The sequence below is a fragment of the Carassius gibelio genome, chromosome A15 (genome assembly GCF_023724105.1).
Source record: "Carassius gibelio isolate Cgi1373 ecotype wild population from Czech Republic chromosome A15, carGib1.2-hapl.c, whole genome shotgun sequence".
NCBI lineage: Eukaryota > Metazoa > Chordata > Actinopteri > Cypriniformes > Cyprinidae > Carassius > Carassius gibelio.
In genome coordinates, this window is record NC_068385.1 from 18976293 (window position 1) to 19003212 (window position 26920).

General features: G+C 37.4%; 1 protein-coding gene across 2 annotated transcripts in view; it reads left to right on the plus strand.

The window, feature by feature from the left end:
• Window positions 1-26920, plus strand: part of LOC128028689 (dedicator of cytokinesis protein 10) — a 109479-nt gene that overhangs the window by 14946 nt on the left and 67613 nt on the right. The window contains exon 1 of one of the 2 annotated variants that reach the window (XM_052615974.1): window positions 13385-13863. The exons of the other annotated variant lie outside the window; for it this stretch is intronic. Coding sequence (XP_052471934.1) covers window positions 13708-13863 — 156 coding nt within the window. The 5' untranslated portion in view covers window positions 13385-13707. Of the gene's footprint in view, window positions 1-13384; window positions 13864-26920 lie in introns of those variants that run through there. 2 annotated transcript variants of the gene reach the window in all.

A 26920-nucleotide genomic window follows, 5' to 3' on the forward strand; every position in this document is an offset into this window, starting at 1 on the left:
TAATAAAAAATAAAAAAATTCAAGGCTGTCTCTATAACTTTTAATATTTTTGAGCATTATGAAATCTGGTTAATAAAAAGTAAAGCCCAAAGGGTTTTATTTTCAAAGACACCAAAATTATGTTTGTAACACACTGAAGTAAAGAACTGTTACAATTTTAATTTAGATAGGGAACTTTCAGCTGTGAGTCCCATAATAGGGGATCTGGTTAAGAGGTTAAAAAACTTAAATGGCTGGAGGGTTTTCAAATAGTTAAATAGTGTAGCTTAAATATGTGTCGGTGCAAGTAGGTAGCAAGATTTTTTCTAGGTTGCTGGTCAAGTTGATTGGACGAATGCATATTTTGATTCTTTATGAATATGTCATTGAATCTTTAATTCAAACAATTCAACAAACACAACTGTGTGTTAAATGAATTATTTGAATCTACTGGATCTACTGTGGTTTTGTTTGGAACCGTTTTCACAATATGGTTAAATGGAGCAAACAGACATTTTTGTGATCAACATATTGTTCAAAATGTAAGTTATTATTAACTTATTGTTAAATAAACTTGTATAAAATCAATATGCAACCTTCTACGCACACCTTGGCTATATAATTGCCACTGGATAGTTTTTTATGTTTATTTTTTTGATCACCAGACTGATTATCTCTACTATTTTACACACAGTCACATAAATACATGTCAATTTCAATTAATTGATTCAGCACTCTTTTTGACTTTATAAAATAACATTTGATTTTTACAGCATTTAACTGCTCTTGCATTAAATATGGTAACAGGGACTCTTTGTTTGAAATAATGGTCACTCACAAAACATTAACAGAAAACAGTAAAAATAAGCAATTTCTGAACAAATTACAAAAATTACTCTAAGATATATTAAGTCTAGCCTTACTGCTTAGTGTCACATCTTCAGGTCATGTGATAAGTCAGAGGGCACACAGTGAGCTTGATTTAAGGCTTTGTTTTGGGAATGGAGACCAACAGAGCACATAGCGGTGGGAATGAAAATGATCTCTCTCTACCATAACATTAGTCGGAAGTCAAAATCTTTTGTCTCCAATGCCATGTCTACATTCTGTTAGTTTCTTTCTTTTCTCAGAATGTAGTCTAAGACTGGTAGTTTGATTTGCACACTTACTCTTCCCCCACTCGTGTTGGGTCGTGGTGTAATGAGAGAAAGGTCATCCTGGGTCACACCCGGGGCGGGGGAATTACTCTAATTGCTCTCTGCTAGTTAACTGCAACTGCATGGAGTTTTTCAGTAATTGATATTAGATTCTTTGCAAGCAGATAATTGTGCTCTCATATTGAAAAAAGCAGCGGCTCTACCTATGTTATGCATACATAGTGTAGCTACAGTGGCTATAAAAAAGAAGCATCCCCCTTTAAAATAATCACATCCTGTTGCCTTGCAGCCTGAAATGAAGACAGACACAGTTTCTATTTTATCCAGCTGTATTTCCTCAGTGCAACTTGTAACATCCAAGTGAAATATATTACACAAGTATGTCAGAAAAAAAAGTAAAAATAATAATAAAAAAACTATAACTGAGAAAAAGGTTCCAGCAGTGACTGTATTTATTCTTATATGTATTTAGTCTTTTCACACTAAGGAAAATTGAGGGACTCGTACACCACTGTTAAAAATGGTGCAAACATTCACTGATGCTGATGTTGTATGCATGAAATAGAATTTCACCCCCCTTTAAAAAACTGGGGATGCCTCATCACAATGATATCAGCGATATCAGTTGAGTCATGTCAATTTACAGTATATCACGCTATATCAAAGTTCTTTCAAAGTTTTGAATTTGACAAATCTAATATGAACAAAATCATTTGAAACTTTCTTCAAATGTTTTATTTTTTTATACTGACTACCCACCCACATTTTTTGTCTGCTGTTTAGATAGAGATAATCTGTGTGTTTTTGCACATCTAATGTATAGGGCGTTGCCTCAGACTTTTTGGAGGAGATTTTTAAATGCCCTTGAGGATGTAGTGCTGAGTTCATAATTTAGGCGATCTGGAGGGAATAGTGCTGGACTCTCACCACCTTTCTGTCTGGCCCGTGCTTAATTTTGAATAAACTAGAGCTGAAACAACGAATCGATTTAATCGATTAAAATCGATTAAAATCGATTATTAAAATAGTTGTCAACTAATTTAGTAATCGATTCGTCGCTAAATAAATTTTATTTGCCATAAGCGGCTCATTTCATGCATATTTCAAATCTGCGGTGACCAAAGTGTGGCAGTAATGAGCCACCGGAGGTTTTACTCAGCCAGTACAGCAGGTGAAGTAGCGAATAGCCAATAGCTGGCCTCGTTTTATGTCACGTGCTTCCCGAACAGCGTCTCTGCAGCATTCAGCAGGAAGTGGGAGTACTTTACTTTGAGCCTTCAAAATGAAGAGTAACCTGTAAACTCTGCACTACTGAACTGTTTAAGGGGCCGTTCACATATCGTGTCTTTTGCGTGCTCAAGTTCGTTATTTCCTATGTAGGCGCGCAGTATGCACTCTCATAATGGAAGCGACGCGGTCGCGACACGCACGCGGTGCGATGCGCCCGTTTTTCCAGGCGCGTCCACACCGCATCCATTTATCCTTTGCTGAAATTTCCGGGTCTTCATGGAGAGAGCACGTCATGGAGAGAGCACGTCATAGTTACTTAGCAAAGGCAGACGCCTCAGGGGCGCTTCTGCCCGAGCGCTTTGGAAAGAAGGAGAAAGCGGCGCGACTAGCGTTTTCCACGCGTTTTTAGGTGCGATATGTGAACGGCCCCTAAGAATTTTATTTGTGCAGATTCTCCAGTACAAGGTTGTTTGCAAATGTTTAGTCGTAAAAGCTGATAACATTGCTTTTTAACAGTTAACATTTAAAGCTATACAAACATGTTATGTGATCAGTTTGTCGTTTACCCGTTCATAATTCAGACTTGCAGCCTAATTATGACTGAATGAGAGAGGTAAATGTTTGAGTATATTTAAAATGCACTTCTTTTCTAAGTATTCACTGCTCTTTTTCACACAGCAGGTTTTTTGTGTGTGTCCCAATTTTTTTTTTCTGGACAACCTTCTGATGGATTTTACTTTAAATTGTGAGTTCAATTCAGGTTTCATGCCATTGGCACTTTTTTTTCGAAGGATTGTTTACAATTTCACAGCATAAGCTATAAAGCTTTTTCCCAGTAAATAATAAAATACAATGCACTGCAATTTTATTCTGTTTTATCCTTATACTTCGTGAAAATATGTTCTCAAAGATTCCTTAAGCTTTGTTTGGGATGTTAAACTACTTTAGGAGCTCTAAGGACTGCCATGGTGAAAACAATGTTTGAAATCTCCTTGTGAATTTTGTTAGAGTATGGGTCAGTGTTTTTATTGCAGAAGAGTTCGACAAAGGATTACTAACATAATAAAACAACTCCAGGTATATTTTTGATGAGGATATGACAATGCAAAATGGTTAAAATCTCTTAAAAATCTATGCTGAATGATAAAGACCCTTTATTAATAATTTCCTTGGGGAAAAAAATGGAAAAAACTAAAATATAAGTACATAAACCGATTAATCGATTAATCGTAAAAATAATCGACAGATTAATCGATTATCAAAATAATCGTTAGTTGCAGCCCTAGAATAAACCATGTCTTTTATCAGAATTGCACAACAGCATATGTGTGCCCTCCAGCAGTATGAGCTTTGTAGTCATCACTTATTATGCATGCTAATGCTGCAGAGATGAATGCTGACCATTCACAGCAGTTAGAACATTACTGCAACATACCTCGTCCAATTGGACACAATAAAATGCATGTGTCTGAAATTACATTACAGGGTCTGACAGTGTCAACTATGGTATGATATTCTGGACAATATTAAAATGTAATTGCAAATGGTATTTGCAGTTGCATTGTCAATTTGTAGACACATGTTGTGACATAATCCAAATGCAATTGCAAACCATGCATTTGCCAAATTACAAATTTTTCTCATAGAAATGAATAACAATGAAAATGGTGCTTAAATTTCCACCACTAATAATAATAATTTATTTTATTTATAATGTGCTTTTCTCACACCCAAAGCACTAGAGGATGTGGCAAAGCACTAGAGGATGTGGCATAATTTCCGAATACATCAATAAACCCTAACACTGATTGACAGTTGACTGTGTTGTGCATCGTAAAAAAATGACATATTCCAAAGGCAACTGCATTTTGCACATTTGTGATTCCAGTTTCTTTATGTAACATATCTGTCAAATTTCAAATGGAAACACAAAGTCCATTTGCAACTTATTTCTTATGTCTTATGAGTTTTGACCCTGTCATTTTGAAATAACAATAAAAAGTCACTCATTTGCTATTTTACATCCAACCAATTCCCTTGCACATGCATTTCCGATGCAGTCAACTGTCAGTTAGTCTTGAGGATGGGGTATTTTAATATTTTAAATTTGAAAATGATTCTATGCCCTGTACAGGTGTAAATCAAAGCAGAATTTCAATTGTTAACCATTACTTTCAGGAAAATTCCTTTTGGATTATATCCCAATGTATATACATCCACAAAATGAAAAATCAATTCCTTTTAAATATTGCCCAGAATATTATTCCATAGAACAAAAAGCAGAGCATTAACTTTAACCACAGAAAAGGGATACAACACACTAGTGAGTGAAGCTAAGGGCACAGCTTCAAGTGCCAGGCCAAGATTGGCAGTAGAGTGACCGAGTCCAGTGTGGCAAAGGGAGAGGGGTCTGAGAACAGTATGAAACCAGTTAAGCAGGCAGACAAAAAAAGAAAGGCAGGCAGGAAATCAAAGTCACAATGAAAGCAGGATAACTGACCAGAAAAATTCTGGTAAATAACACTGCAGAAAGGGAAAAACCACAAAGGGAGAACACAAAATACGCAGATAACCAGAAACAGACAGAACCAGATGATCATCCCGAAATTCATGCATTACATTTCCTAACTTTGCTAACAGTTTCTTCGCTGATGTACAGAAATCATTAGGTATCATTGTTGTACAATTTGTTGGGATCCATAGTGAAGTTAACTGTTCTGATGAACATCTACTTCTTATTTGAAAGTAATGACCACAAGACTGGTAATACGAGCCTCCAATGGAGGGAGGAGCCTTGGTGGAGAAGACCATGGGGACAAATGATGGAGACAGAGCCAGTGGAGGTGGAGATCCAGGTTGAGCCGAGCAGATGGAGAGCCAGGTTGAAACCAGAGGCCTGGATGGCCAAGGCAGAGCTGATGGCTCATGTGACTGAGGTGGAGATAGGAACCTGGAAGAGAATGTCGGAGCCAGAGCGATCAAGGACAAAGGGGGAGTGGGAGGGAAGAAGGAGCCAGACAGAGCCTGAGGGATAGAGGGACAAGGCAAATCCGAAGGAGTGGAATCCAATGGCAGAGGCAGTTCAATTGCTGACCGAAGCAGAGCCAGTGGGATGATGGGATGAGGAAGCAAGGAGCCAATGGTTTGAAGAGCCAAAGTAGAGTCCGGACTTGGCAAACCCTGATCTCCATGATGGTGATCACAAACAAAACATTTTCAATAAGACATCAACATCTTAACCTCTGTGACACATATTAGAGTTAAACCTCTGTTAATTTTCAATAAAAACTTTTGTATATGTGTAACAGAAATAAAGTAAGTCTGGTTAGTAATAAGTGAAGCTGGTAAAGCTGTTTGTGGAGTTGTTTAATCCTCCTCTGCTGAGATCTTGAGCGATTTAATTTCTTCTTTTATCTTCAATTGATTTCATCTAAGGTTGTGGCTGAAGTCAGTTGTAGTTCTTGTGTTTCTGCTCTTCTCTTTTTCTGTTCTCTTCTTTCCTTCAGTGATTCTGCTTGCTAACAGGCTTAGTAAGGCTGAAATGACTTCACATTTAATATATACACATATTTTGTGGCTCAGATAAGGTCCATTTCTGGTTAATTTCTTTACTCTTGGCTGACATGTGGCATTGCTATGGCCTGCTTGTGGCTCAAATCTGGCAAACAGAAGCGGTCCGCCCAATTGCCATCATTCCACGCTGCATGTGGGCTAGATCATCTTTCCACGGGTGCCAGATGTGGGCCGGATCTGGGCCAAAACAATGTTGCTATGTGGGTTAATAATAATAATAATAAAGTAGGTCTTTCATGTATTAACCTGTCCTTTAGATTCTCGCATATGATGATAAACTTCCGTATAATAACATCATTTAAAGCTGATTTATAAATGTTTATCTCAGTGAGCACAGAAGCTTGGTGTGGCAACTGAAAGAGCTTGAAAACATTTCCTGTCTCTTGAACAACATTGTTAATGAGATAAGATGATTTGATTCCAGACATCAGCAAAGAACAAACACAGAAGGAGCAGTAAATATATGATGGCAGGAAAAGAGACAATGAGCATGTTCACATGCACAATACACCTGACAACTTTCAAAAATCAGTTTACGATACAAATCTAGATTTTTTTTTTTTTAATTATCCAAATTCAGATAAGTAGTCAGTTAGTTGTATGTCATTTATAATGTCTGTAATCCCATGTAGCCCCTTATTAGCAATGCCCTTTTCATGACAAGTAAAAACAGCAAGTAAAATGTGAAAAGCAGGACAACATCTTTTAGGAGTGGGACTGAAAAAAACAGCTTGTGCAGACTTCTGATGTCAACCAATGATTACTTCAGTTCTCAAGCTCCTGTCAGCCATCAGATAAGCTTATATGCTACACTCTAACCAAATTCAAGATCAATTGGTTTTTGACACAAAATGAAATACATAGAAATAAAAATTGATTTTATTTTTATTTTTCAAAAAATGCTGATATCACCAAAAACACAATCAACAATAATAATAATAAATGAATTAAATTACTGACTTTTCCAAATATACTGTATATTAACATGAATAACAGCATAAATGTACAATTATATTTGCACAGACAGCCAAGCAAATGCAAACAGAAAACTCAGCATGAAGTATATGTATTTGTGTGTGTTTAATGTGCAGGAAATGGGAGAAAGCAGGCAGAAGCAAGGATCTAAGTAGAAGGTCTTTAATGGCAAAACAAGGGAACAAACAACAAAGAACAGTTAAAAATACCACTAGCAAAGCAACACAATTATGTTCAACAACTGACAAGGCCCAATGGCAACACAAGGACTATTTGTACAGAGAAAAACAAAAGGGACCAATCAATTGCTAACTAACAAGGAGTGTTGTCCAATGAGTAGATATGGCAGCTAATAAGTGTAACTATGTGGACAAACAAGGCACACAGCAGACAGTGGCAGAACACAGACAAGGAAACCTGTAACAACATACTAGTACAAAAGATAAATAGGTAATTTTTTTATTTTAAAATCACTTTTCTATTCCAATATTAATAGAAATTGGCAAACGTTTTATTATTATTATTAATATTATTATTATTATTATTATTATTTTAGCTGATTTATTTTTCAGACTTGTGCACAAACTGCATTTCAATCATTTTAAAAATGTAATTAGTGTAGAAATATTACAAATTATTTAAATGGGACAATAACAGAAAGACACTGAAACTGAGAGCACAGTTGCACCACCAAAAAAATAAAATAAAATAGTACTGTAAAAGGTATTGGAAAAAAATCCACAATTTTGAATTGGGGGTTTTTATGAATGTATCTTTGAGGAAGACTGACATCAGAATTCAACTTTTCCCCATTGTGTAAAGTTTAAAAAAGCACACAAATATTGCAATACATAGCGATATTGAATTGCTATAGTTGAAAAATTGCAATTCCGGCACCCAGATATCGTAATAATATTGAATCGGGATATAAGTGTATCATCCCAGTCCTAATAAATATTGTGCATCTATTTTGGTATATTCTAACCAGTCTCTAAAACATAGAAAATTAATTTTTCATTTAAAAATTTAGACATTTTAGACTACTAGTGAAGAGTAGTTCCTCATTATCACTGTCAACTATATTCCTTTTTGGTTCTTCCTGGCCTCTAGGTGATTTAGATCTAAATTCTCTCTTAATAACAATACCAGACTATGTCTCTATGTATGCATTTTTAGCCAACCTTGCAATTTTAATTTTGTTGTCTCCTTAGGATGAATCCCTTGTATTGTAGCATTACTCATTTTGCATGATGTAGTATGTATGTCAATTGTCTAAACCGCTGGATCCCAAAGTTTTGTACCTGAAGCTCTCTTTTTCCTTACATTTAAGAAAACATTTACTTACATTTAAGTTAAATGCATCAGATGCTCTGAAAGCACAATACAATACAACACTTTTCTGTGCTATCTGGCAACACTTCATGTGGAGAATTAGTGAAGAGGACATGTTTGTGTGAGAGAAGCATTTGGAAAAAAGTGGAAGGAGAGCAGCACATGTATACATGTATGTGTCTCCCAGCAGTTGGTCTGGTATCTGGGTCTGATCTTATAGTAACACTTCTGTTCTTAGTGTACCTTATTGTGCCAGCTTGGGATTTTGAGTATTGTTGAACCTCTAGTATCTTGAAATCCATTTTTTGAGGAGGCCTTGTGTTTGTTAAAGGCCTTCTGTGCCAGGTCACACAGCTGTTGACTAGTCATTGTGTGGGGGCAGGCCATGATCAGTGGTGACTCACAATGGCATGTACAATTCAAAATGAGATGCTCACAGACACAAAGCCTGTGTCCTCAACCATCTGTGGTTTATTGTAAGCTCTGCAGTTTGCTCTTCAGTGTCAGTTGTAGTAAACTTGGAGAGTTTCATGATGAACCTGTCAGGTGTCCAGGAATTCTTTGGCCTCATAATCATTTTTTGAGGGCTTATTTCAGCTGTTGGTAATCTGCTTTGATAGTGTCAGATTATCAAGTCCAGGAAACTCTGTATCTTGCAACTCTCGGTGTAGATGCAGTCTCAGATAGTCTTCCCAGCTACAATTTTTTTGTTCTTAAAATGTTCTAAGAACATTACAGTCGTTCTAACAATGTTTTTAGGAATGGGTTACCAGCCTGAGACCCAGCTGAACATAAAGCATATAATTTCAAGAATTTGAAGAAAAAAAAGAAGCTTTTCTTTGTCACACAAACATCAAGATTCAGTGTATGACTTTCAATAATGGTGACATGCTTAATACAGCCATGTATTTTGGGTGCGTCATACAAAACTCATCCATGGCACCCAAAATGCATTGCGGCATGAAGCATGTCACCATTGTTGAGATTCATACACTAATTCTTGAGGTCTCTGTGTTACAAAGAGGTTCTTGAACAAAATAACAAAAACAAATAAAATGTTATGTTAAAATTATGTTTTAATGTAATCATTGTGAGACCTGAATTACTGAGCTCATTTAAACTCTTTTCTCTAAGTAAAACTTCCATTATTGATTGTAACAGCTTTGATTCTGCAATGGAAGAGTCTATATTCTCCATACTGGCTGTTTTGTAAACAACTTTTGCAAGTGATTCTGATTATTATTATTTTTGATTTTAGGCACACAAAGATAACAAGAATCAGCGAATGAATCTCAACAATGGTGACAAACAGCATTTTCAGATAAATTATTATTATTATTATTTTATTTTTTTATTATATATTTTTTTTTTTCATGATGATGCCAATTATTTTTAACTTGGTTTTGAAACATGCTTAGACATCAACACTCATCATAAAAACCTCAACAATGATGACATAAAAAAAAATCTGCTAAACTGATAAGATATAAAGTAAACAAAAACTAAAGCGTTTTGTTCACATGAAAAGTCGAGGGACTGGAATTAAATGAAAGAAATAAAGACAAATGGGTAAGAAGCTGGTGATGCTGTTTGTGGAGTTGTTTAATCATCCTCTGCTGAGATCTTGAGATATTTAATGTCTTCTTTTATTGAGTGTATTTCATCTCAATCAACTGTGGTTGCTGTGTTTCTGCTCTTCTATTTTTTCTCTGTTCTTGTTGTTTGTCTTTCCTTCAGTGATTCTGCTTGTTAACTGTATGTGTCAGCACTAATGTTCAGTCTCTAATTAACTGTAACACTGCTTAAGTGTTACTTTTTACTGTCCTTAGACTGAAATCAGACACCAAGCAGTGTACATTTAACAGCAAGGATTTCACTGTGCAAAATGTGATCAATAATGTAAAGTTTTAAAATGTAGTAAAACTAAACATGACTTTAAAGAGAGAGAGAGTGAAAAAAGAGAGAGGAAACTCATTGCTAATCTTCCTCTGCTTCTTCATGTCTGAAGTATATTAATGTCTCCCTAAGCAGGCATTAATAGTTTCCTTTTCTCAAGGCAGAAAAAAAATAAAAATGCTTAGGATAAAACCCCGCTTAACTTGTACTCAAGTAAGGCTGAGACTGCCACCTGCAGGCCCCTCTTTGGCTTTCTGTTGCACCTTAACTTGATTTTTATCCCAGTCCCTCAGTCCAGAGTGGCTCACAATGACAGGATTTCACAGCAACCAAACATCATTCATTTTCAGTGAGAGCTAGTGATTTCCAGCAACACAAGCAAGAGAAGCCTTGCTCTTGACAAAGGCTATTTACACTGGCTCCCACAGGAGCACAACTCTTTTTTTTCCTACTCATGTATGACCCAGATCATATATTGTGAATGGATCCATGGACTTCTGTGAAACGTGAACATGTTATGGGTAATTTTGAGGTTCAAGGGATGGTTCACCTAAAACTGAAAATTCTGTCCGCATTTAACCATCCTTAAGTTCCAAACCCACATCTTTTTTTTTTCTTTCTTTTTTTCATAGTCTTGCGTTGTTTTTGTCCATTCATTGAAAGTGAAGCTTTTTTTAAAAATCCCACATAAAGACATGACCGAAACCATGTGGTCTTCTGAACAGACAGGGTCACTGTATATTACCAGTAGATCTTAATTTAGTATTTTATTCATTTATTAACACTTTTTCAAAATAGAAACAGGAGGCTACATGGTTAAGTGGTGCTCATACAGCCAAAATCCAGCTGCATGCATGTACAAAACTCTTCACAATGAGTGCTACAAAAGATACAAACTTATATGGCTATTATAATTCATTTCCATGATGAACAACAAATAAAACATGTGAATGCATTCACAGCTTTGCATGGTTGAATGATGTGCACAGAATGTGCATGAGGTTCTCCTGTAGGCAGGTCAAATGGACAGAAATCAATTATAGACAATTTACTTCCTCATTTAAAACTGATTATGACTTACTGATTCAATGCCTAAATATATTATTTCATGATTGAAAAAAGGGAATTTCCTGTGGTGTAGATAGACAAACACTAGATGGCACAAAAGCAGTACAATTAACATTAGTCTTCCATGCAACCACCAGTGCATATTTTGGTCACATGGCTTGCAGGACCTTGACACACACACACACAGCCTCCTGCTTTCTGTTTCTCAGAAGTTTTGATAGGTGTGCAATATCCTGTGCGTTGAGGTTTTACGCAGAAGTAACCTCATATGTCACACACACATACAATCTTTTGCAGTCCACAAACTAAACGGTTAAACACATTGTAAACGTTCTCAGATGATGCCTGATGCAGTTGCAAGTACAAGTGTAAATGCATTCTGTCCACAAATGCTTTGTTTTTGTGGACCAACATGTGAAATGACCTGTTATTTTGCTTCACAGTTGCCTCAAATGTTTGGTTTGAAGAGTGTGGTTTATACAGGTAGTGTGCCAAACTGCCTAAATTCACCGCAACGAACATGCCGGAAAGATGTAATAAAAAAATATATATATTGGGTTAATGACGCCTTCATGTCATTAACCCAGATGAGTATATCGGCCTCAAAGGGGTCATTGATTATGATTTCACCTTTTTAACTTTAGCTAGTGTGATGTTAGTTGTAACTGTAGTTATTTTAATGTTGCTGTTTGAGCATAAACAACATCATCAAAGTTACAACACTCAAAGTTCAAAGCAAATGAAAAAATGAAGAAAAATGTTTCACAGAATTCGCTTTTCGAGGACAAATGGTACGAATTTTGGTAATTTTCATAAGTTTTGGCTCGTTAGCATTCTGCCTGCTTTAAATCAGACAGAGATGGAGTAGTGCAGTAAGATCACATTTAATTTAATGAATTAAGTATATCGAAGCTATTTTATCAATGAAAGTTTGTGTGCATCACAGCGTTTCTGTGTGTGTGCTGAGCGATCACCGATCTCTATGAGCAAGTAAGGTGTGTGTGTGTGCGTCAATGAAAGCAGTGTAGCATGAAAAACCCAAGACCAAACTATTAATAAAACATTAACCTGAGCATGACCTGAGACCCAAGAGTATTTCAGGACCCATCAGGCTTGGGTCGGGTAGCAGACTTCTAGTCAGGATACAAGTTTACTTCTTTTAAAGTGCTAGTGATTAATGTGACATTGTATGAAACAGTACAATAATAAAAAAGATCAAATGTTCAGAATTGATGTAGAATCTCGCTCAGTCATGAGAGCTTTCAAAATAGTAAGAGCAAATACAGACTTGCTACTTCCAAAACATTCACAGACATGCTGCTGTGAGCAAACAAGACACTTCTGATGCACAAATAGCACCCATGAAATTACTCATAGCAGAGCTATACAGGTGGAGCTGGGGGAGGTGGAAGGTTTCTGAAAGTACCCTGCAAGACTGCTAGAGTTTTACTGCGCTGTTGGAGTTTCATGACTGAGCTAAATGTGTATCCTACAGAGCAGTGGCTGTGGGCTCTCCGTCTCTAATATAGAATATCACCTTTTGGATTACAAAGAAAGAGTACAAAAAAGTTTCTTCCCTTAATCTGGAAGTTTCTCTTTTTTACAGGCCAGTAAAAGTGACTGCATTCTGCTTAGGGGCATGCACCTGAACCTTAAACTTACCACAGTAATAGACCAGTGTGTGCAGTGGCTAGTAGGTCGTTCAAACAATGGTGCAGTAGTCATTGAAAATGTTTGGAAGTGAGTCACGTAAAAACCACAATCCAGAGCAACTGTCAGTGTTTTGTCTCTATGGGACGGCCTGTTTGTTTGTCAGCTCACCCTGTTGTCTGTAGCTGCTTAATAGTTCATACCAACCTCATCAGACACATCTCTATTTGCTAAACAGAAAGCAGCTTGATTTTATTATTTCACTCTTTTAGAGATAAACCTAAGCCTTTCTTAAAAACCACAAGTCTTCTGTGCTAAAAGAAGAGATTGGAAGAAAACAAAGGGCAAAGCAAATGGGAGTAAGTGAGACCGAGGGTCCAGGAGCAGACTGTGGGAGTGTGTATACTGCCAGCGGGATTTTGGCTCTTTCTCCTGGTCAGCTGATGTGGAGGCGGGTGCTGATTGGTGCGCCCAGCTGTGCACAGCTGCAGCAGATCTGTGTGCTGAGACAATGTTGTCAGTGTTTCCTGCTCTCCAGAAAGAGAGAGAGAGTGTGTGGATTTGGAAGACGCTCACAGGATGTTAGTGGATCTGCAGAGGCAGACCTGGCCAGCGGACAGAATGGCAGGAGAACACGATGAAAGGACCAACACTTGATGGACTTAATCAACATGATCTTGAGACTTTACTTTAGTCTAATTCTGATTTTAGACCTTAAAAAAAAATGTTTTTGCATCTGATGACCCCAAATTAGGCCTAGCTGTGAAGCAGTTTTGACTCTAAGAAGTGATTCTTCAGAGGATTCAGCTTCAGGTCGGAATCCTCTGAATCTCTATACTGGTTTGGGATGCTCTCTTCAGGCATGGGCTGTACCACCAGTCTACTCCACTCCATAATGAGAAGAAACCATTCACACATATTTTCTCACCAGCAGAAACAACTTCTCTTGGAAATCACAGCACCGGAAGAGGGGATGGTCACCAGCGAACCCGCTATCATCATGGTAACCAGAGCTTTTACCTCCCATACATATACATATGTGTGACCCTGGAGTACATACGCAGTCGTAAGTCGCTGGGGTATATTTTTAGCAAAAGCCAAAAATACATTGTATGGCTAAAAAATTCTAGATTTTCTTTTATGCCAGAATATTAACTAAAGATCAGGTTCCATTTGAAGTAATTTCCTACCAAAAAAATATATTAAAACGTACATTTTGATTAGCAATATGCATTGCTAAGAATTCATTTGGAAAACTTTAAAGGCGATTTTCAAAAAATGTAGATGTTTTTGCACCCTCAGAATCCAGATTTTCAAATAATTGAATCTCAGTCCAGATATTCATGTTTATGTGCAAAATGTAATGATCCAAAGTGGAATTAGCATTATTATGTTAACAGACTGGGGATTGATACAGTGTATCGTCTCTAAGTGCAGAATGAAGATCAGGGACCTGATGTCACGTGTTTTTCATTGATTAAAGATGGGTTGTTTAACGATGGAAACAAGGGCAGTTTTGTAACGTAGAAAAAGAATGTGCTAGTGCATTCCACATTATATGGTTTCAAGTATCTGTCCATCTAGTGAAGATGTAGTTGAGTGTATGCATGAGCGGTTTAGAAGAGAGCTGGAGTGGGAATTGATCCATGCAGACCGGTTTCTGACGGACAGAGCGGAAGAAGTAGTGCAGCATACACACTCATGGGAAATAAAACTCCTGGAAAAATGCTGGGATCTTTGGGAAAAGCAGAGCAACCGCTGTGTTTATGTTCTGTGGGGACCGAGAGGCAGATCTCAGATCTAGGGTCATGGGAGAGCGAGGCAAATAAAGTGACTTACACTGAGTTTCATTTACTATGTCAAAGTTGATAGTTGGTGCAGTGATTTTCCATGTAGGTCAACAGAAAAAGAAAAAAACAAGTCTGAAAACAGTTCTGCATCTGGAGTTACTTATGCCTTTGTTCATTTCATTTGTTTTGCCTTTAAAACTGGCTTTTAGAAAAATGATCTACATTTCAACCACAGAACTGCAAATATGAAATTCAAAATAGCTGATTTGTTTGCTTGGACACTGCAAATGTGTGTGTGTGTGTGTGTGTGTGTGTGTATATATATATATATATATATATATATCACAATTGCATAATCTTATGAGCTTAATGTTTTAAACCTTTAATACAGGGAAATAAAACAATGGGAAGAATGGAATGATACTTTTAACTGTTAAGACGAGCAGAGGTCTTCTGTTTGAGCATCATCAGTGGTCTGTGAATTTATGACAGCACTGACAAAGTACATCTCATGAGATCAGTTTTTGGATTCTATCTTTGAATGAGTGTATATTTTGTAAATATAGCCATTGGAAAAGGTTACTTTAATTTATTGTGCTTTGGACAACAACCGCATTTCACTTTTGAACATTGCAACTTACTATGTGAGATGAAACAGTTACTCTTTTCATAGATTTTGCTGTTTATGAGACACTTGCTTGGTAGTTCTCCTGCTCTTTTTCTAGCAAGAAATCACTCTCAAAAAATTAATACTTAAAAAAACCCTAATACCTGTTGCTAGCATTATATTATGTCCCCACAAAACACACAGTCTCCACACATACACTATGATCGACCACCATCAGCCGCATGTAGCTGCTTGATTGATCCTATCAGTAAGCTATGCTTGTGGAAATGCACACAGTGAACCAGTGAAAATTAATGTGTTGGATAAGTGAAAAGTGAGCACAGCTTTCATCTAGACAGAGAGAGTAGAAAAAACTTGTGTGCTGTGTTTTTAGGCCATGCCATGCTGAAGAAAAAGCACGAGTCTGACTGTGACAGTGTGGTCTTGAGGATCAAAATGAACAGTGGTTGACATGAAAAGTAGCAATTTCACCAATAAAAGCAAAGAAGTGAAGTCAGCTATTGTCACACTCACGCACATCGCTTGGACTTTGTTTTCAGTTTGCACCATCTTCCCTTGACTATCACAGCTGTGTAAAACAAAGAAAACTAAAGCACAGTTGATGCATGAAAGCAGAGAAGAAGAAGACAGAGCTTCTTAAGCTGCAGATATAATTCCTCCCAAAAAACTGCTAAAAAGTTCAGTTACTTACATAATGTTTGGCTTGTGTGTTCATTATTTTTATTACTTGGCTCTCTGAAATGCTTGATTCTGATTGGTCAGTCTCGAAGGTTAAATCTGTCATATCACAACTGTGCTCTTTCGTTTCATACAAACACAACTAGTATCATCTTGTATCTCACTTAGGGTCTGTATTGAAAATGAAATCAGAGTTCTTCAGTATTAATAGTACCTAAATAAATTACACACAATAATCATATGCATGTGATCAGCCTTCTTTTCCAAACGCAGCTTAAAGGCCATCTTTCAATTTAATTGTTTAACTTAATTTATACAGAATCTTGTATGAAAGTGTTAATTTAAAAAGACATACATAAGAATACATATGTTTTACAACACCCACGGGCAGAAATTAAGAAAAAAGTATACCTATTCTAAGCTACGCTCCAAAAAACTGCCTTTTCCCAGAGAATGTGTCATAAGACGTAACGACAGGCAAACATAGGCGCTGCCGCCCTGGTTCTCAGTGTGGGTTCAGGTCATGGGTGCCCAACCCTGCTCCTGGTGATCAACTGTCCTGCAAAGTTTAGCTCCAATCCTAATCAAACACACCTGCCTTTGATTTTTTAAGTGAGCCTGAAGAAATTAATTAGTTGCTTCAGGTGTGTTTGATTAGGATTGGAGGTAAACTTTGCAGGACAGTCGATCGCTAGGAGTAGTGTTGAGCACCCCGGGTTTACGCAGTCTGAGAGGTTGTAACAGATAAGAGTTTGTCGTTATCGTTATTGTAGTTATAGTAGGTTATTGTAACAATGATTGTATTTACATGAACAGCATATTCCTGTCCTAACCGAAACACTAACTGCTTTCATACACGTACTCGGCAGTACATGCGAGCTCATTTACACAATGTCCATTGGAAATACTAAGAGCGGAGTAGTATAACAGCCGGCTAAGTTCGGAATTCCAGCTGGCCGCTTATGTTGCTCAGATACGTCCCAAACGCTTGACATCTACAGAAGCAGAACATGCGGACACCTAGGTCTGAAAGCAGTTACTGATTACAAATCAGCTAGCAATTTCTAAAAAAATTCACGATAAACAACCGTATTTTCCGGACTATAAGTCGCACTTTTTTTCATAGTTTGGCTGGTCCTGCGACTTATAGTCAGGTGCTACTTATTTATCAATTTATTTGACATGAGCCGAGAGAAATGAACCAAGAGAAATGAACCAATAGAAAACATTACCGTATACAGCCGCGAGAGGGCGCTCTGTGCTGCTCAGTGCTCCTGTAGCCTACCACTGAAAACACCTGAAAACTGTTAACTGAAATATTAACTTAAAGACAACTGAGAAAGACTGAATGCAAACAAAATGCCCCCAAAAAGAAAATCCTATTCTGCAGATTACTACGGAAGTTCTAAGCGGCCATGCATTATATTTTTTTTTTCCTTTTTGTTTTCTCGTTATAACGACTTAATTTTCTCGTTATCTCGACATAATGAAGTTCATTTCTCGTTATAACGACTTATTTTTCTCGTTATCTCGACATAACGAAAGTTTGTTTTCTCCTTATAATGACATGACAGTTTTACTGTTGCTATAGTAACGAACTCAACTTTGACAGGCATCTGATGGACAACCATGCAGGCGCTCTTACTGTAGCCTATATTTCAGCAAATTTAGCTTCGCCTAGGTAATAACGTCTACAATACTGTATATAAATAAAGGCTGATCAATCACTGTTGATTTTTCCAGAGACAGTACAACGAACGTTTTGTTTTTGTAATTAACATGTTTAAATGGCAACACCGCGAAATTAGAGCTGCTTGGATTAAACTCACTTTTCATTTTCCCTTTATTTGAAATAAAATTATATATAATTTGTAATTTGTAGTACTCATGATGTGGCAGATATCATGTGTGTTACAAGCTTCTGTTTGAAAAGAGCGTCCATGTGTAGGACTACGTGTAGTGTGTGTGTGTGTGTAGAAAAAAACGATTACAACATTATAGAACAAAACTGAATTAAATTAGCCTATGGATTTTACATAAACATCACATTTCTCATCAATATGGTTAACAATAAAGATTAGTAATAAGGAAAAGAAGCACATCAGCCTGCATCGTTAAATCCCGTCCTACTGTAGATAAACAGAATACAGTGATGTCAACCTTGGTTTTGATAAGCAGTTATTTTATGACACAGAACGCGTTGGTGAAACTCATGCATCTAGCAGGAACTTGTGAGGGACTGGCGTAAAACAGAGGTTACTCTAACTCAAATGAAGAAAATGAAAAAAGCTAACCGCGGGCTGAAAGCAAGATGGCCAGAGCTGGAGGAACGAGTTCACAGATGAGTGCTTGAACAACGCGCTGCCGGGAGAGGCTTGTCAACAGTGCAGTTGCGTCTCCACGCCATGGTAGTAGCCAAGGAGATGAATATAAATGATTTTGCTGGCGGGCCTTCTTGGTGTTACCGCTTCATGCAACGCAACCGCCTCTCTATCAGAGCACTGACAACATTGTGTCAGAAACTGCCAGCAGACTTCAAAGCTAAGGTCGACAGTTTCTGTGAGTTCGTTGAAAGCAGGTTACTGAATACAACGTCTCACCGGACCATATTATCAACATGGAGGAAGTCCCCCTCACGTTTGACATCCCCATGGGCCGAAGTGTCGCAGAGAAAGGGCAGAAAAGTGTGAATATAGTGACAACTGGTCATGAGAAATCACACTTCAGAGTGGTGGTGGCATGTTGTGGAGATGAATCGAAATTGCCACCGATGGTCATTTTCAAACGGAAAACCATGCCCAAAGATGAATCTCCCCCACAGTTTTTGTGGCTGTGAATGAGAAAGGGTGGATGAATCAAGAAATTATAATCATTTGGCTTACAAAGTGCTACACTAAGCATCCTGATGGCTTATTTAAAACACGCAAAGCCCTGCTTGTGATGGACAGTATGCGAGCGAACATAATGCCACAATTCGATAAAGATCAAATAAAAGCATGCAACTCCATACCTGTCATCATCCCTGGAGGCTTAACCAAAATACTCCAATCTCTCAACATCATGGTGAACCGGAGCTTTAAGAGAGTCTTGCATTGCCTGTGGGAGGAGTGGATGTTGGATGGAGAGCACAGCTTCACGGCAACCGGGAGCATGCGCCATGCAACTTATCAGCAAGTCCTTGGATGGATCGACACAGCATGGGCTTCAGTGACAACCGAAACCATCCTGTCGGGATTCAGAAAGGCCGGAATAACTGGTACTGATGCAGAGTCTAACGACAGACTCCCCAGAAGAAGAAGAGACGGCACTTCATCTTCCTCCGGAGTTGGCGGAGTTGTTCAGAAGCGACACAGAGGATGAAGAATTCAACGGATTCAGTGAAGTGGAATAAGATTGCTGGAGCTTTGTGAACTTGCTTAGTGTTACCGGTAACTGTTGTACTCTCTGGCTTGTTATGTTAATTTTAGCCTATTCAGCCTTCCAGGTATGTTTTTATGCTATTATGTAGCTAACTGTTAATGTGTTATGTTAACATACATATTCAGCCTATTGTTCTGTGTACTATTGTGTACCGTTAGCTGAATAACTTGCCTTTCCAGATATCTGTTCTTGGTCTTGGATTTTAAATAAATTAGGTTAATATTTCGGTTAACAGTTTTCAGTGGTAGGCTACAGGAGCACTGAGCACCATAGAGCGCCCTCTCGCGGCTGTTTTCTCTTGGTTCTTGGGTCTAAATAAATGCAACTTATAGTCCGGTGCGACTTATATATGTTTTTTTCCTCGTCATGACGTATTTTTGGACTGATGCGATTTATACTCAGGTGCGACTTAATAGTCCGAAAAATACGGTATGTTGTGCAGAAATGCACAGCATTTCCATCCCTGTCCAGACTAGCTGACCATCACAGATGTAAGCTATAGCCTACACCCTACAGCATTCATTTAAAATCTGGGATCTAAATTAAACATTTTAAGACACATGTTGCTGGCATAGATGGTGACAATCTACATGGATGCTTGAAAAACAACAAAGTCGACAGCAATATTGCTAAATATGATTTATTAAAGATACTGCAATGTGATAAACATGGAGACAATGCTAGCCAAAATTAGCTATAGCCTGTGGTCACTCCACCGATTCTCCTCACACCACAACCCTATCTCTCTCCTCTGTCCATTTACCCTTCCCCTTAACTCTGCCTGACCCCTCTCTCGCCTAGGCGGCTCATAATTGTACGGCAATGGCCCATCGTTAGAGTTGACATTTACCCCTACTGCAACCTCTTCACTGTCTGACTCCATTAAGAAGAGATGAGATTTACCGGCCGTTGCGTCACTTCCGATCAGAGCGTTTTTGACAGCGAAAGTAATTTTACTCACAATTTCTTTAAAAAAAAAAATTTTATGCACATTTATGATTAATTTCTTGACGCAAATCGAGTTCCTACACTATTTATCTACACATTCGTTCACAGGGATCTTCAACTTATAAGATGGGCTTTAATGGATGCAAAAGATTTCAGACAATACCTGTTTCTCTTTTCTCACCATAAATGTATTGCTGTGCTATGGCGAAATCGTTTGAGAAATTTTTTGAGATATTTTTTTGAAAAAAAATAATTTTGTAATTTAGCATTCTTCACTCTCTTTTCATAATGTTGAAGTATAAATGAATTATTTTAAAGTTAACTGTATGCACTTTTCATAAAAATGGTGGACTTCCTGTTGTGCGGAGCTAGTGAATGTCAAGGTAAATGATTTAAGGTATTACCTAAATTTGCCACCTGTTGTACTATGCGTTGTACTATGAAACACTGTCAATGCATTTTGAAACATAAAAGTTGACACTACATCCTCTGTTAATCAGATTATTTTGTGATGCCTATAACCTTAAAGTGGTAATACTGGCTTGTTTATAGACCGTTGGTGTGATGATGTAATTTTGTGAGGATCACTTATGGTTCCATCGAAAGAACCCCAATAGGACTTTTCCATTGGTTTTTGGATTATTGCAGAAAATACACCTTGTCTCCAACGAAATGTTATCATTCTAACACAGATTTGGTTATGATGATGAAATTTAAAACCTAAATACATTTTCCAGAAGTAAAAAGCCAAAGGTAGACTATAAACAAACTATTAAGCTTCTAACAACTTGGGGTGTGTGATATATATGGTCTACTATAACTTCATAATTATTGTTTAAACGATGTGGGATTTGACATTATCAAATGTATCGCAAAAATCCAAACAAAAACACACCTGGAGAGTACACACTTACACTGAGATGTAGATTAGACATCTGCACGAGTGATTTAGTGAAAGTGAAAGTTAAAAAACATTTAGAATTCCCCCAAAATTCAAGTTAAGGGGGCAGACATGCCCTCAAATGACTTTTATGGTTTTGTTTATTTCAACTGATACAGTTATATCACACAAAAAGTAAAAAAAAAAATCTCCAAATATCAGCACGATTGCCAATGTGATTCAGATTTGTATTTTTTGTTTTTGTTTTACAAAAATAGTTTTAAACAGCCACACCAGAACTGTTTTGCGTCTCTGAGCTACTTTTTCAATACTGAATCAATCAGCCATTTAAACAAATTGGTTGAATGAATGATTCAATGACTGGCTCATCGAGGGATTTGCTGCCACCTACTGGTAATTTCTGGTTAATATTTAAAGTTTTTAAAGTTTTTTTCCCCAAAAGTCATTTTAGATGTCACTATTGAACATTTTCTTTTTAAAACATTATTTGTGCATTAAGCAGTCTCTGTGAATGCATCTAAATGCCACTTCAGAAAAGGTACATGAACAAAAAAGTTTCAAACCTTTTTCACGTGAAAAAAAAAAAACAAGACGGGACACAACGCAATGCGTGACATAACGCAATGCAAATGTTTGTAATGTGATGATGACTATAATTAAATGTATAAATGCATTATTGTTGACAAATAAAAACTAGACTAAATGTGTTTTACAAAATAAAAATATGCGAAAAATTTCTCTTCCTTTCGTTGACCAAAACTGATTAAACTAAATTATTTCTGTTTCCTGTGTCTCACTTCAGGGGCTGCATCGGGTAGCACTGTGCAGACGCAAACGACATCACTTCCTCAAGCCCCACTCGCGACATTATTTAGAAGACGACAACAAACAAAGTTAAGTGGGATTCATACTTTCGCCTGGCTCCGCTTCGTGAGCCTCCGCTGACTGTGAGCGCACCTTCCCAAACAGACAAGGCTTTTATACTTGCCGTGTTTGCCATTGCACTATTCTTTGAAATGACAATAGAGCGACTGTCTTCTAAAACTGTCGGGAATCACAGATGAGAAGAATGAGTTGATGAATTAATAATTTCTTTATATACAAACTTAAAATAATCTTAAACTATTGGCTTTATTTCACATCGAACACAAGACGACTTTTTTTAAGCAAATAGTGTATGATTAATAATTAAATTAATTCTAATTATATTTTGTACAATAAAAATAAAACATAATTCAAATAAGAAGCCTTGGAGAAACTATGCAAAAACATAAAAAAAAAAACCGCTCACCCGAGCGAACTTGCGGATGCATCGAGTATAAATCAGCCTTGACACAGATAAAAGGACCGATGGCCAGCCAGCTGGGGTTCATCTTTGGGAGAAAAATTTGAGATTTTAATATACATTTTTGTTTTGTTTTTTATTTATTTTATTTAAATCTATGTGTGTGTACTTCTAACATGTTTTGGTTGATATTTAAATCAGAGAGTCTTCCATGTCTGGAATGGATGTATTCTTGAGTCTATAAGTTAACAATAATATAATAAGTTAACCTTGTTTGAATTTTTCTGCCTTTGGTTGGATTGCCTGAAGGGTCCGAGAAGGACGACCCTATGGGCTTTTAGAAAAGATTGCTACTGACGTGTCTCCTGTCTCTGGTGGGCAAAGAGATTGAAGTGGAACGAGCGAATCGCGTGTACACCAGGCTCTCCTCAGATCGCGCTAAACCACGGGTTTTCATCTTTAGATTGTTGCGGTACACGGACAGGGAGCCTATTTTGCGGGCCACCGGACTTCACGCCCCAGTGAAAACATCTGACGGAGCAATGTTGTCTTTCTTTCCAGATTTTTCTCCGGTCACTGCAAATAGAAGTGCATTTGCGCCAGTTCGGAAGGAAAGGAGAGAGGCAGTCATCCAGAATTTTATTATCAATCCTGCAATGCTGAAGGTCATTCTCAATCAAGGAGAACACAAATTGTTATTCTCCCCAGAAGAAGCAAGTGTTTTTCTCAGATCCCATTCATCCACCAACTCTCAGAGAACTTCAGTTGGTTATTTTCTATCTAATCAGAGAAGAGATACTCTAAATGGTTAGCCGACTGTGTCTTTAACTGTTCACTCTAATGTTTACTTCTGAACTTATAGTTACTAGATAGTTTCATTGAGCATACAGTATGATTATGGTGGTGATAATATTTGCTTTAGTTGTATTCCTTCTCTCTTAAAAGTTTTTTTTTATTTATTATTATTATTATTTAATTTATTTTTTCAACAGAAATACTATCTAGTCAATATGTGACTTTGGGGCCAATGTTGGTGCTTCAGTAATGTGCCGGTTTTTGCTGACGCCACAAATCATATTAAAGGGTTAGTTCACCCAAAAAGGAAAATTATGTCATTAATAACCCTCATGTCATTCCAAAACCGTAAGTCCTCCTTTTATCTTCGGAACACAGTTCAAGATATTTTAGATTTAGTTCGAGAGCTCTCAGCCCCTCCATTGACACTGTGTCTATGATATACTCTCCATTTCCAGAATGGTAATAAAAACCTTTTTTTTTAAGCATCAAAAATACATTTTGGTCCAAAAATAGCAAAAACTATGACTTTATTCAGCATTGTCCTATAAACATAATAACTGAAATATAACTGACACTTTAGTCAACGAATAAAAATGAGACTAAAATATATGGGAGGGACGAATGGAAAAGAGATCCAATCGGAGCGAATCTTTGAGGGTAGGTTGATCTATGCAGAATCAGCCGAGCCATTTTAAAAAGCCACGGCAAATGCAAGCACAACAGCTAAACAAAGCAGCAGTTACACAGAAAAGAGAACAAAGATGAGTTTGCAGAAATTTGCACAGTTTCGAGGACGTTTTCATAACAGTTAAGTTGTTTACACAGGGAACTACACTGCGACCTTTTGAAATGCCATTGCGACCCAAATTTTTATGGGGTCGTAAATGTATCACTGATTATTTTTGTACCTACTTATGTGTAATGCTATGTTTTAATATGAGCATTTATTAAAACAGAAATCTGTATTTTGAGAATACGTTTTATAACGTGCTCCGAGCATTCAACACATCAAGTTGGCTTCAGCCCCGCGATGCGGTAAATCTGAACTGAGCAGCTGGTTACTTGCGCAACACTGAACCGAGCTCTCCTTCAGGACGTTTGCGTCCTCCTGCACCTGAACGAACAAATACAAATCGCATTTTAAATAAACATAAGAAAAAGAGCGAAAAGTGAAAGAGCTCAATTCAGCAGCGCGGTGTTCTGGTGTTCAGGGAGCAAGCAGAGACGCGTCTCAAAGTCTTCTTGCTTTTGTACCGACAACAAATACATACTAAATATGTCGAAATACCCGTGTTGGAAAGTGTGTTCAAAAAAGTCTGTAGTTATGTCTTCAGTGAAAGTAAAGAGTTGGAAAGAAATCGGATGCGTATCTTTATAACGGATGCATTTGTCTCTTAAAGTGACCGCGCCTAAATTACTAGCTCTGCTGTCAGTGTCTTTAATGTATGAAAATGCAAGTAAATCACTCACTGCTCTTGATTGAATTACTTTGTAGTTTTAACAAGAATTTATCCAAAGTCAATCCAAAAATCAGATAGAATAGATTATATTGTTTTACTGGTGACTAAAAAATACAAAAATAAATAAATAAAAATTATTAGGGACCTGAGCATGTTTTGCTTAAGTGTTTCTTTCTTTAATTGCTAATGCAACCTTTTCACACCACAGACTGAACCAAATTAAGCATTGCATCCGACATTATCAAAATGAATTTGTTGTTCTGACACAGTTTAACCCTGAGTTATTGTCATATTTTATTACCAATTTCTAAACTACAGCAAATAAACTGTGATATTGTAAGAAACGTTGAAGGTGTCTGAATACATTTTGGTTTGATTGTGTATTTTATTTTACAGTGAAGACTATGCAGTGCTATTTTAAATGAACAAAAACAAACTTAAAAAAAATGTAAACTTTGTCTAAATAGCACAAATAAAGAAATAGAATGAACATACAATACAAATATAATATAGGTTGTCTATTTCAATAATACTGTACTTCATCTTGAAAGAATGTCATATGCATTGCATATCATTCAGGACGAATGCATATCTTTTTCAGAGAGCATGTATATTTTTCATTGAGAGCAGGCCTTATGTTTATTTTATAAATACCATTCCATAACAGACTGATGGAAACATTTAGTCAACTAAGTTGACTTTGTTCTACTAAAAAAAACTAGACTAAGACTAAAAGACTTAAGACTAGACTAAGACTAAAACTCTTATGATATTTAGTCGACTAAAACTAGACTAAGACTAAAACATTTCAGATGACTAAAATGTGACTAAAAATAAATGGTGTGTTATTCAAAAGACTAAGACTAAGACTAAATCCGAATTTGCTGTCAAAATTAACACTGGCTGACACTCCGTCTGAGTTAAAACAAACTAGGGATGCACCGATTGGGAAATTCTGGGCTGATACCTTAAATGCAAAAACAAGTGAAATAAATAAATTATGCCAGGGGTTTTCAACTGGTCCTGTGCCAGGGACCACCATTCTGACTAACAAGTAATCGGCGACCCACTATTTTGTGTGTGTGTGTGGGGGGGGGGGGTACTCCTTACCTGTCAGTGGGATTTCTGGGCGTCGTGACTTCCACACAGTCTATCTATTTGTGGTGATATAGTGGTACAAAGTGACAGCCTCATATCATTCTCTGGTTCCAGCCTTGCCCTGTACTTGTTCTTTAGATATGCCAGTGTGGAAAAACCGGTCTCACAGAGGTATGTAGTTGGAAAGGGTAAAAGACACCTCGCTGCTTTTACTGTAAGCTCTGGAAATTCTGTCCAGAACTTCACAAGGGGTTGTGTATCATACATATGCCTCCTAAAAGAGTCTGTGGACATCTCTATGAGCTGATCCTCTTCTACAGTAGTTAAGCTTGACCCTGCTGCTGCATCATCACTGAATGGGAGCAGGATCCATTTGCTGTCACAGCGCCACTCATCAGAAACATTGAAGTACTTTCGGAATTGAAGCACAAGCTTCCTCAAATGCTCACACACAATTTCTTTAATGTCAGTGCTGTCAGAATATTCCTCAACTGAAGGGAACATAGCCAAGTTCCCACTCTCCACTCTTTCTATCCATCTTGACATTTTTTTTAACAAATGCCTCTAGTTTTTCGTAGAGCTGCAGGACATTTGAATCTCTCCCTTGCATTGAAGTGTTCAACTTGTTAAGCTCTGCAAAAACATCTGTGAGATACGCCAGCTTAGTTAACCAGTGGCTGTCCTTGAACATGTACGCCAGTTCAGTGCACTCCTTCTCGCACAAGAAAGTATAGATAGCATCACGTAGTTCAAACACACGGGCGAGCACTGCACCGCGAGACAGCCATCTCACCTCTGAATGGTAAAGGAGAGAGGTGTGTTCACTTCCTAAGCCTTGACATAGGGATGCAAACAGGTGTGTATTTAATGCTTTTTGTTTTATTAGGTTTACAGTTTTAACAACAGCATCAAACACCTCGCTGAACTCAACACTGAGATCTTTGGTGGCCAGAGCTTCTCTATGAATCATGCAGTGTGTCCAAATTATCGCCGGTGCTACTTTCTTTACGTGCCCAATCAATCCAGTCTGGCTGCCACTCATTGCTCTGGCTCC